At 41.0% G+C, this 12,023-nt stretch overlaps 1 protein-coding gene across 3 annotated transcripts in view; it reads left to right on the top strand.

Moving 5' to 3' along the window:
• The window catches only part of LOC140739090 (uncharacterized), a 209,094-nt gene that overhangs the window by 152,582 nt on the left and 44,489 nt on the right, over positions 1-12,023 (top strand). For all 3 annotated transcript variants that reach the window (XM_073067055.1, XM_073067038.1, XM_073067047.1), the window contains exon 11: positions 3,631-3,744. In XM_073067055.1, the coding sequence (XP_072923156.1) occupies positions 3,631-3,744 (114 nt within the window). The remainder of the gene's footprint in view (positions 1-3,630; positions 3,745-12,023) is intronic.

Genomic DNA, 12,023 nt, shown 5'->3' with positions numbered 1-12,023 from the left:
AGTGTATGGCGAATAATGTTTGGAAGAAAGTATAGGGGGATGTCAGAGGCAGGGTTTTTTTTACAGAATGGTGGATGCATGGAATGCACTGTCGGGGTGGTGGTAGAGTCAGATAATTTAGGAGACATTTGAAACTCTTAGGCACATGGATCATAGAAGAATGGGGGGCTGTGTATGAGAAAAGTGTTAGTTTGATCTTAGAGTAGCTTATAAGGTCGGCATCGCATTGTGGGTGAAAGGGCCTGCACTGTTCTACATTCTGTCATATGACCTCATTTAGGTATAACTTCCCTGTAGTGAATTCTGTGTTTCAGTACTCTATAGGTCTGGAGGTACTCAAAGTACATTTATTATCAAAGTATGTATACAGTGTTCAACCCTGAGATTCATCCTCTCCACAGACAGCCACCAAACAAAGAAAACCATGGAACCCAGTCAAAGAAAAACAACAAACAATGCACAAAAGAGACAAATTGCACAAATGGGAAAAAATGAATGAAAATGCAGAATATAAAACATAAAAGTCTTTGAAAGAATCCAGACATGTCCAGTTTAGCTCAGTTAAGTTCAATCTAGCACTGTGTCGTACATTAAGTTTAGGTCACAGAGCCAGTCCGACCCAATCAAAGTTGCATAAAATAGCAACAAAGAGAGGAGTGACCAGATACACATCATAACGTGAAGTACAGAGTCGAATCTAGTCGTGAGGAGAGACTGGGTGAGATTTAGGAGCTGAGACCCAGATGCATTAAATAAAATTGACAGTACAAAGTAGAGACCAGCTTGACTTGAGTTGGACAGAGAGAGCTTTTTTTCAGATTATAGTGGGGTAGCTAAGTGCAGGGGCATTCAAGACATTACATGTATCCTTGGGAATGTAAGATGAGATGTTGTTTCTCAAGTTTCCATTGAAATTGGAATTGGTTTGGACCTTGTTGTAGCACCACAAACAAGGCCACTGAGAGAAAGTATGACTTCATAAAAGGCAGATCATGTTTGACTAAATTACTTTTAAGATGAATTAATGGATCTTAAGTGGGATCTGCCTTTTGACTTCTATCCCTGGCACTGGGGCTCAGATTCTAATAGTTATTTGTCAAAAACAAATCCTTATAGCTGCTTGGCTGTAACCTTTATTCAGAATCAGAATCAGGTTTACTATGACTAATATATGTCATGAAATCTGTTAGTTTGTGATAGCAGTACAATGCTATACATAAAATATTCTGTAAATTATAATAAGAAATATATAAGAATAAGTAGCGTGAGAACAAAAATGCTATGGTAATGTTCATCAGTGCATTGTCCATTTAAAAATCTGATGACGGTGGGGAAGAGGCTGTTCCCGAATCTTTCGGGATGTGTCTTCAGACTGTTGTACCTCCTCCTTGATGGTAGCAATGAGAAGGGGGCATATCCTGGGTGGTGGGGGGTCTTCAATGATGGATGTCATTTTTTGAGGGTAATGGGGTGGAGATAGGTCTCTACTAAAGGAGATGCAAGGCGCTCCCTACCTCTGCTAACCTGCAGGTCACCCTTGGGCAAGGTGTAGCACCTGTGTCTCACCCCACCTTTCCGATCAGTGGCAAGTGAAGCCATGGGAGCAGGTAGTGGATGGTCGTATGAGCAGCTGGTGCTTATCACACATCCTGGTTATGGGACCATGATGCCAGGTCAAACCATCTCTGAACTGTATTGAGAATGGCTGGTGTTGACTGTCTTGTAAAGACACTGCCGAGAAGAAGGCATTGGCAAACCACTACTATAGAAAAAATTGCCAAGAACAATCATGGTGAAGACCATGATCGCCCATGCTATATGACACAGCACAAAATGATGATGATGATGCCATCTTTTGAAGGCATCATCTTTAGAAGATTTCCTCATGGTGGGGAGGCTAGTCCCATGATGAAGCTGACTGAATTTACCTCCTCTGATCTTTCTGATCCTGTACTTTGGCAGCTGCATACCAGATGGTGATGCAACCAGTCAGAATGCTCTCCACGTTAAATCTGTAGGAATTTACTAGAGTATTTGGTGACATACCAAATCTCCTCAAACTCCCAATGAAAAATAGCTGATCATGTGCCCACTTCATAGTTGCACAATATGTTGGGCCTAGGATAGGTCTTCAGAGACATTGAAGACCTCAGAGATTAGATTAGATTCAACTTTATTGTCATTGTGCCGAGTACAGATACAAAGCCAATGAAACGTAGTTAGCATCTAACCAGAAATGTAAAGAATAGTGTTATTTACAAAATAACTGCGAATAAAAGGTAAGTGCTACAGCACACAGATATAAAAGTACTGAGACAGTACAATATGGGTGCAATACTGCTTAGCGCTGATGTGAGGTTCAGCAGGGTCACAGCCTCAGGGAAGAAGCTTTTCCTGTGCCTGCTGGTGCCATCAGGGATGTTGCTCCTGACACTTCTGGCACTTCTCTGATTTGAAAAGTTACAGAATATTGTTATTACCAATTTGAACACATTTTATGGACAAAGTAGTTAAGTTACTGAGGAATCAAGACTATCTACAGTACTGTGCAAAAGTCTTAGGCATCCTAGATTTTTTATATGTTTCAAATGGTATGGCCTCCATAGAGCCCTGATCTCAACATCATCGAGGCTGTCTAGGATTACCTGGAGAGACAGAAGCAAGCGAGACAGCCAACATCTGCAGAAGAACTGTGACAAGTTCTCCAAGATGCTTGGAACAACCTACCAGCCAATTTTCTTATAAACCACACAACACTGTGCCAAGAGAATTGATCCATTTTAAACGCTAAGGATGGTCATACCAATAGTATTTTTACTATTTACTGCTCTTTACAGTAAATGTTTTGATATTTAGAAACTTCCCTTTTCATTATTTTTGAAAGCATCTCCTGTTTACAGAATTTTTTTCACATGTGCCTAAGACAGTTGCACAGTACTGTATTTATACTATTTATATTAAAAAAAACATTAAAAAGCTACTTCTGTTGCACATTGTTACTACCCATGGCGGATGATTCAATGCATTAATAATGATCCTGTGAAGTGCCACTGCGCAAGTGTTGCCACGCTTCTGGTGTATTTTTGGAATGAAGCAGGAAAAAAGCACCCAGGAGAAACACAGAGTCACAGAGAGAACGTATACACTCATCATAGACTGCAGCAACAATCAGATTTAATAGTCTAGTTAGGGTTAATGCTCGCTGGCTCTGTATAGCAGTTCTGCTGAGCACTACCCTCCCACGGTTCTCAACACAAGATTGTCCTTATTATAATGCACTGCATTTACTTTGGTTATGGGTTTTCTTGCAAGTGAATTGTAACAGTCTGATGTAGTATAAATTTTCAAAGTATTTTTTCTCCCAAATGCTTATATGATCAGACAGACAATGTCAGAAAAGATTTCCTATCTGGAACGTAATCTTAATTATTCAAGGTTACTTCCTGAATTTAGAAGTTCAGTCCAAGTCTTCAAAGAAGCCACTTCCTGGTCTGTACTTTGAAGAAGTGTCTCTGATCTGAATAGATAACTTTGAATGCTGATATAATTCTAGTGGGTTTACCGTGTCATTGCGATTGTGAAAGCTGTGCCTGCTATAATTAACCAATAATCACTTTATGTTTCATTCAGATATTGATGAGTGTCAGTCGAACCCTTGCCAAAACGGAGCCACGTGCGTTGATGGCGTCAACTGCTTCACTTGTGTCTGCTTGCCAAGTTATGACGGCACTCTCTGCGAGAAAGGTAAGCTGAAAGGTGTATTTGATAAGCAACACTGTTCAGTGTTTAAGTGAGGTAACTACACCAGAAGTCTGCACATCTGTCAAACTCATCCACTTCCCATCTGCAGTGGAGTGGTGATTGATAGCGACAACAGGCAACATTGCCAAGAGATAGGGTGGAGCAGAAAGAAACACCAGCCAAGAGCACTTCAGACATAAAGCCACAAGACGTAGGAGCAGAACTGGGCTCATTGAGTCTGCTCCCCCATTCCATCACATCTATTTATGATTCTTCCTGTCCCTATTCTCCCGTCTTCTCCCCGTAGCCATTGACACCCATAATAGTCAAGAACTCATCAACCTCTGATTTAAACATACCCAATAGCTTGGTGTAACAGAACTTGATTAGTTCAGTCTTCAAAAGTCAGCAGGTGAAATTATAAATGGAGGGTATCCCAAATTGGTATTGATATTCCAAAAGCATCAGTAAAGATCCTGGAATTCCAGAGGTGGTTCATGAGAATTATCCTTGGAATGAAAAGGTTATCCTATGAGAATCATTGGATGGGTCTGGGCCTGCGCTCACTAGAGTTTAGATTCTAAACTAGCGAGTACAGGTCCAGTTTAGGTACAAGTGTTTAAGTACAAGAACTCTAGTGAGTTCTAAACTTTAGAAGAATGGGGGGTGGGGTGGTAGATCTCATTGTAACCTATTGCATAGATAAAATGGACGTGGAGAGGATGTTTTCTATAGTGGGGGAGGGCTCCTTCTCAGAATAGAAGGATACCCCTTTGGAACAGAGATGAGGAGGAATTTCTTTAGCCAGAGGGTGGTGATTCTGTGGAATTCATTAAGACAGACGGCTGTGGAGGCCAAGTCATTGTCTATATTTAAAGTGAAGGTTGATAGTTTCTTGATTAGTAAGGGCATCAAAGGTTATGTGGAAAAGGCAGGAGAATGGGGTTGAGAGGGATAATAAATCAGCCATGATGGAATGGAGGAGCAGACTCAATGGGCCAAATGGTTGAATTTTGCTATTATGTCTTATGGTCTTATTCAACTGAACCTGTATTTATCCCTTTCACAAATTAGGTGGCCTGGGACATTGACCACATCCTTGCCAATATTTATCTTTTAATCAACATCACGGAAACAGGTTATTTGGTTGTTATCACATCACTGATTGAGGAAGTTGTACTTAAACTGGCTGCTAAGTTTTCTACACTACCATGGTGTCCATACTTCAAAAGTACTTCATCAGCAGTTAAGTGCTTTGAGACGTCCCGAGGTCATGAAAAGTACTTTATAAATGCAAGTCAAGTTTCTTACATGTTACAAGCACTATGCAAATGAGAACTGTTGCTCTTAATAATCAGTCCCAGCTGTGACATGCCCCAAAATTGATTCGTCTGCTGACACTCACAGTCTTGGCTTATGTTGGAAGGATGCCCAGCTCAAAGGGGTTCTTAATGAGTGCCTGTGAAAAATGAGGAAAAGATAAACGTCATAATTTATTTTCAAGAGCAAAACATTGAATTTAACTTTGGGTTACTACCTCTCAACCACCAGGCTCTCGAACCAATGGGGATAGCTTCACTCAATTTCACTTGCCCAACATTAAACAGTTCCCACAACCAATGGGCTGCCTTTCCAGGACTCTTCATCAAATGTTCTCAATATTTATTTCTTCTTCTTCCTTCATTTTATATTTGCACATTTGTTGCCTTCTGCATTCTGGATGAACACCCTAGTTGAATGGTCTTTCATTGATTCTATAAGACAAGATAGAGAAGCAGAATTGGACCATTTGTGCCATTAAGTCTGCTCTGCCATTTCATCATAGCTGATGCATATTCTTTCTCAGCCCTAATCCTGTCTTCTCCCCATATCCCTTCATCCCCTGATTAATCAAGAATCTATCAAGTTCTGCCTTGAATACACCCAATGACTTGGCCTCCACAGCCGCCTGTGGCTATGAATTCCACAGATTCACTACTCTCTGGCCAAAGAAATTCTGTTACGGTTATTATTCTATAGATTTGAGTATGCCCACAAGAAAATGAATTTACTTTGAACATTCATGTAATATTAACTGTAATTCAGATGCTGCAGTACAATCAGGCTCTGTATGATTTGTAGTTGTTAACCTATCTGTTGATTACTACATGAACTAAAAAGGATTTAGCAAATCCAGAGTAACACATACAAAATGCTGGAGGAACCCACCAGGTCAGGCAGCATTTATGAAGGGGAATAAACGGTTGACATTTCGGGTAGAGTAACAAATTTTTTTGACACAACAGCTAGGTATTTTTCCCCAATGAAATTTAACTTTGAAAGTATTGCCAACAGGCAAGCTGAAAGAGGTAGTAATTAACCAAGCATTAAAATCTATTCTCAGCAAAGATGTAAAAAGTGAACACGAGATTCTGATTTAAAGTTTAAGCACAAAAGATATGAAGTGATGGTAGCTTCAAAACATTAAATTAATTCAAAGAAACTCACAGGATTCCAAAAATATGGGTGTAGTTCATTCTTTTAAGCGAGGCACGCATGTATCACGTGGTGGAGTGATGAAGTATGCAATTAATGTACTTTTACATATAACCCATAATTAATTGTTTGAACAACCAAGAATGCTTAATCAATGAATCTTTTAAGGGAAATTACAAACACAAAAGATTCTACAGATGATGGAAATCCAGAGTACCACACACAAAATGCTGGGGGTTCTCTGCAGGTCAGGCAGCATCTATAGAGAGAAATAAGCAGTTGAAATTTTGGGCTGAGACCCTTCATCAGGACTAATGAGTTCTTGGGCTGAAAGTTCCCAGCTTTTATTCCTCTCTTTAGACACCGCCCAACTTGTTGAGATCCCCCAACATTTTGTGTAACTTGAGCTGAGTTTCACAGCCCATTAGTCATATTCACGTTCAGTGAATGGGGATGAATAAGTACTAAGTGTGTTGGTGGACAGCAAACATGAAAAACAGAAATAAATCATTTTGCTTCTGAGGAAATCCTTCTGTAGAAATGTTATTGTAAAACTTTCCAAATTCACTCCAATACCCATTAAAAATGTTTACTTGCCCTCAGAGGCTTAAATATCTTATTAATTAGGCAAAGCTGAAGATAAAGTAATGCATCAGGATTTCCAATAGGAGTGGTTGTCAATGTTGGAATAGAGAAAAGGTTAACGAGTGCAGGATCTCTTCCCAGATTACAAAAATATTTCTTCAACAAGGAATGATTTAGGGGTATCCATGAATAGAGAGCAGAGGAAATTCAGTGGCAGACTGCCTGGTTACAAATTTCATATTTGTACGCTTATATTCTTACTGCTAAGTTTTTTTAAAGAACCTCTCACTTACGTTGTTCCCTGTTTTCTCAATAATTAAATGTGGGGCTGTAAGCCAGCTCTGGAAAATAGAACAGGGTGGATGTTAGGACCCAACGGAACTCTCAGGCCAAAGCACCACATGCCAGATTTACACCACATCAGACAAAAATGTATTTCAAAGCACAGACAGAGCTGTCTGGTGTGAGGAGATGACCACAGAAGTGTATGTCATCAAAAATGTTACAGTATCTATATCTCCCTGCCATACAGATGGTGATAACCGCCCTTTGGAGGTTACATTTCAGGAGGAAAAATGTACATTTTCAAATTGGAGTGGTGTCTGTAGATGCTTATCTGAGAAATGCATGCCAAGTCTGTTTGTCGTGTGTGATTCAGGACTGTGAGAGCTGTTCTAAATATGTCAAAGATCCTTTTAAGGCAGTGTGGGAAGGCATTATTTCTGACTGTTTGACTTCCTTTGTACAGTCTGCAGTTCACTGATCACTGCAGGCTCGGAGTACATTGGAAACGTCACACACCATAACTCACAGCCACATATTTAATATATTAAAACGTTAAAGAACAGTACAGGTCCTTCAGCCCACAATGTTGCGTCGATCTTTTAACCTACTCAAAGATCAATCTAACCCTTCCCTCCTACATACCACTCCATTTTTCTATCATCCATATCCTATCTAAGAGTCTCTTAAATGTCCCAAATGTATATGCCTGTACCTGCACCCCTGGCAGCAGAGTCCACACGCCCACCACTCTTAGTGTAAAAAAAAACTACCTGGACTTTTCCCCCCAGTCACTTTAAAATGATGCTGTTTCATATTAGCTATTGCCGGCCTGGGATAAAGGCATTGACTGTCCACTCTATCTATGCCTCTTTTGAAGGAGTGTGGGTGAGTTACCTCACTCCACACTACTGATTTTATGATTATAATCCTTTGTTTTGCTATAATTTAAAATAAGTGTCAAAATCGTACATTTTTTCCATGAAACATTAAGCTCTATCTCCTTGAAGGATGCTACATTCATTAAGTGCATTTTATGCAAAATAATTTTTTTCCAAATGTATTTGCTGTTAATATGGATCACTTTCAAATTACTGTCTCCTTCAACTTTGACAATGAATTTCTAGTTTGATAGTCTAAGAGGCGCCATAAACTTTTTGTTCAAGCACTCTGGACATGCTTGTGTATACAATAGACAGGGCAAACGTTATTAACCTTCAAAGAGCAATATCACACACTAACACGAATCAGCTCGTAAACACAAGCAAATCTGTGGCATTAGAGTCGTACAGCACAGAAACAGGCACTTCAGCCCATCTAGTCCGTGCCAAACCATTTAAACTGCCAACTCCCATCATCCTGCACCGGGGCCACAGCCCTCCAAACCCTTACCATCCTTGTACTTATCCAAACTTCCCTTAAATGCTGAAATGAATCTCGCATGCGCTACTTGTGCTGGCAAGCTCATTCCACACTTGCAGGACCCTCTGAGTGAAAAAGTTTCCCCTCATGTTCCCTTTAATTTTTTCATCTTTCACCCTTAACCCATAATCTCTAGTTGTAGTCCCAACTCAACCTCAGTGGGGGAAAAAAAGCCTCCTTGCATTTACCCCACCTATACCTCTCATGATTTTGTATATCATTAGATACCGGTGATCCAGAACTATACAGGAACTCCAGGTATGATCTACAGAAGGATGTTTTAAGAGTGAGAAAGCGACTTAGATTGAAGTTAGAGATGGAATTGGATGCACACCTGGCAGAGTTTGCAGGCCATCACTTCATAAAAGGCAAAATCACCTCCATGAGCTGAGGCAGCATGGTAGCATTGCTGTTGGCATAACACCAGCAACCCAGGTTCAATTGTGCTGCTGTCTGTGAGGAGTTTGTACGTTCTCCCCGTGAACACATGGGTTTCCTCCGGGTGCTCTGGTTTCCTCCCACAGTCCAAAGGCACACGGGTTAGTAGGTTAATTGGTTACATGGGTGTAACTGGGTGGCGTGTGCTCTTTGCACCTTAAGAGCCCGTTATCACGCTGTATCTCCAAATAAGCAAAATAGAATGTACAGTGATAACATTAAGGTAACAATTTTCAGTAGTATGCAGGTGACATTGGATGGCAAGGTAGAGATACATCTCTACCAAAGGAGGTGTAAGATGCTCCTTCCCTCCACTAGCCTGCAGGTCACCCTTGGGTGAGGTGAAGCACCCTGGTCAGCTTCATGTGAAGCAATGGGAGCAGGTGGTGGATGGTCTATGAGCAGCTGGTGCATATCACAAGTCCTGATTATGCGACTACTGACACCAGGCAGACAATCTCTGAAGAGTATTGATAATGGCTGGGGTCACCACCTTGTAAAGACACTGCCCAGAAGAAGGCAATGGCAAACCACTTCTGTAGAAAAATTTGCTAAGAACAATTGTAGTCACTATGATCACCTACATCATACGACATGGCACATAATAATAATAAGGGTAGACTGTGTACCATGTGTTCGGAGAAAAGAATGGCATTTATTTATGAGGGGACGCAGGAGTCTGCAGATATAGAAATCTGGGACAACACATAGCGCTGCTATAATCAGTAATGATATTTTTTCACAAGCTAACTTTCTTACGGACTGTTTACAGCTAGCAAGGTAATTTTTGATTGTTGTTATGTTGGAAACAACAGATTCTGGGAACGAAAGGTTTAACATATGACGAGCACTTGATGGTTTTGTGCCTGTACTTGCTGATGGTTAGAAGAATTGTTGGGATGGGGGGGAGGTGGTGGAGGATCTAGGTCCAGATACTGTGGACAGGGCAAGGATGTTTCCTATTGTGGGTGAGTTTAGGACCAGAAGGCACAGCCTCAGAATAGAGGGATGTCCATTTAGAACAGAGATAAGGAGGAGTTTCTTTAGCCAGAGGGTGGTGAATCTGTGGAATTCTTTGCCACAGATGGCTATGGAGACCAAGTCACTGAATATATTTGAAGCGGAGGTTAATAGGTTCTTAATTAGGCAAGGCATTAACAAAGGTTATGTGGAGAAGGCAGGTGAGTGGGATTACAAGGGATAATGAATCAGCTGTGATGGAATGGTGGAGCAGACTTGATGGGCTGAATGGCCTATATCTGCCTCTGTGTCTTCTGGTCTAAATTTCCCCTGAACCATCTTGCATAAGCGGTATGAATGATCAAGTTTCGTGATAGAGCTCAAGGGATAGATATTGGCCATGACAACTGGGACATGGAAACTTATGCACTCATATGGGACAGTGGATGAAACCTCCTAGATTCTGATGGCTTATTGCTGTACCAGATCACCATCTTCAGTTTTGAGCTCAGGTCCCCAGTGTGAGACTTTAACTCACCACACTCTGATTTATGGCAGATTTGCTTCATGGAGTTACCACTGTAAAACCATTCCTGATAAATGGAGCAGCACAAACTGTGGTGAACTACATATACCTGTCTGGACACGCCCCCTGCTGACTGCTCCTGTGGCCCCTCCCACTGACCGTGGCTCCTCCCAAGGACCCCGGTATAAAGGCGATTGAGGCCTGAGCCCGGCCCTCATTCTCCAGGATGTAGTATGGTGGTCAACTACTGCTTGTTCTTCCTGCCAGTCAATAAAAGCCGATATCTCGCCTTCACGTCTCAGAGAGAGTTATTGATGGTGCATCACAAACACAAAATGCTGGAGGAACTGAGCAGGTCAAGCAGTATCTATGGAGGGCAATAAAGAGGGCTTATAAATGGATTCACTCTCTCAACATGCAGAATGCTAAAGGGAACTTCATTCCTCCCTTTCAGCTGTGACCAATATTGTCCATTCTTTAACTAAGGGATCTTATTCTAATATTTCATTTGGATTTGCTCTGCACCTTTAAAAATTCAACCAAATACTTTAATTTCTATGTGATCTATTTATTTTTCATTTAAACTTTTAAGGATAAAGCTTGGCTTTGTCACATATACATTGAAACATGGAAACACAGTGAAATATCCTGATGAAAGAACTCAGCTAGGAATGTTGACTGTTTATTCCTCTGCATAGATGCTGCCTGACCTACCGAGTCCCTCCAGCATTTTGTGTGTGTTGCTCTGGGTTGCCAGCTCCTCTTGAGCTTATAGAGTGAAATGAGTCATTTTGCAAGAACAAACAACACAGTCCATGGTGGGATGAGGGCAACCTGCAACTGTTGATATGCTTCCGGCACCAACATAGTATGCCCATATCCTACTAATCCTAACCCACACTGTCAACTCTTCAGTCTTTTCTATGGATGCTTCCTGACCTGCTGAGATCCCCCAGCACTGTGTGTGTATTACTGTGGATTTCCAGCTTCTGCGGAATCTCCTGGGGCTAACTTTAATCAAATTGTCATTTTTTGGAATATTGGAGGAAACCCACGCGGTCACGGGGAGAACATACAAACTCCTTACAGACATTTGTAGGAAATGAACCCAAAGCTCAGTCGCTGGGTCTGTAATGCATTATGCTAACCACTATGCTATCATGCCACCCTCGGCTAGCACATGATGCTATTAAAAAGACTTCTAAGGTTTCTTGAAAAAAGATTCCGTTTTTTTTCTCCGGTGGCCTGCTGTCTTTGGACATGACTTATAGTTTCTTAGCATTATCACAGGGTTTTTTGTCCACTTCCTTCCTGTGAAATGCTGGTGAGTCTCTAACTGGGGTCAGGCAATAAATCTGCGGGGGGGGGGGGGTGGATGGTTCTTTAATCACTTCATACTCTGAGATTAAAGAGCAGGTCATTTCCAATCTAGGGAGAAATATTTCATTTGGGAAGCTGAAAATCTGGAGAAAGAGATTATAAACAAATAATTAAATGAGAACTTAAAATCATGTTGTCATGAACATTAGGAATCTCTGCCACATGAAGGAAAATTGACATTACACAATAGCAAAGCAATACTTTAAAGTTTCTT

The sequence above is a fragment of the Hemitrygon akajei genome, chromosome 2, assembly GCF_048418815.1.
Source record: "Hemitrygon akajei chromosome 2, sHemAka1.3, whole genome shotgun sequence".
Taxonomy (NCBI): Eukaryota; Metazoa; Chordata; class Chondrichthyes; order Myliobatiformes; family Dasyatidae; genus Hemitrygon; species Hemitrygon akajei.
This window is presented reverse-complemented; position numbering and strand designations above follow the sequence as displayed.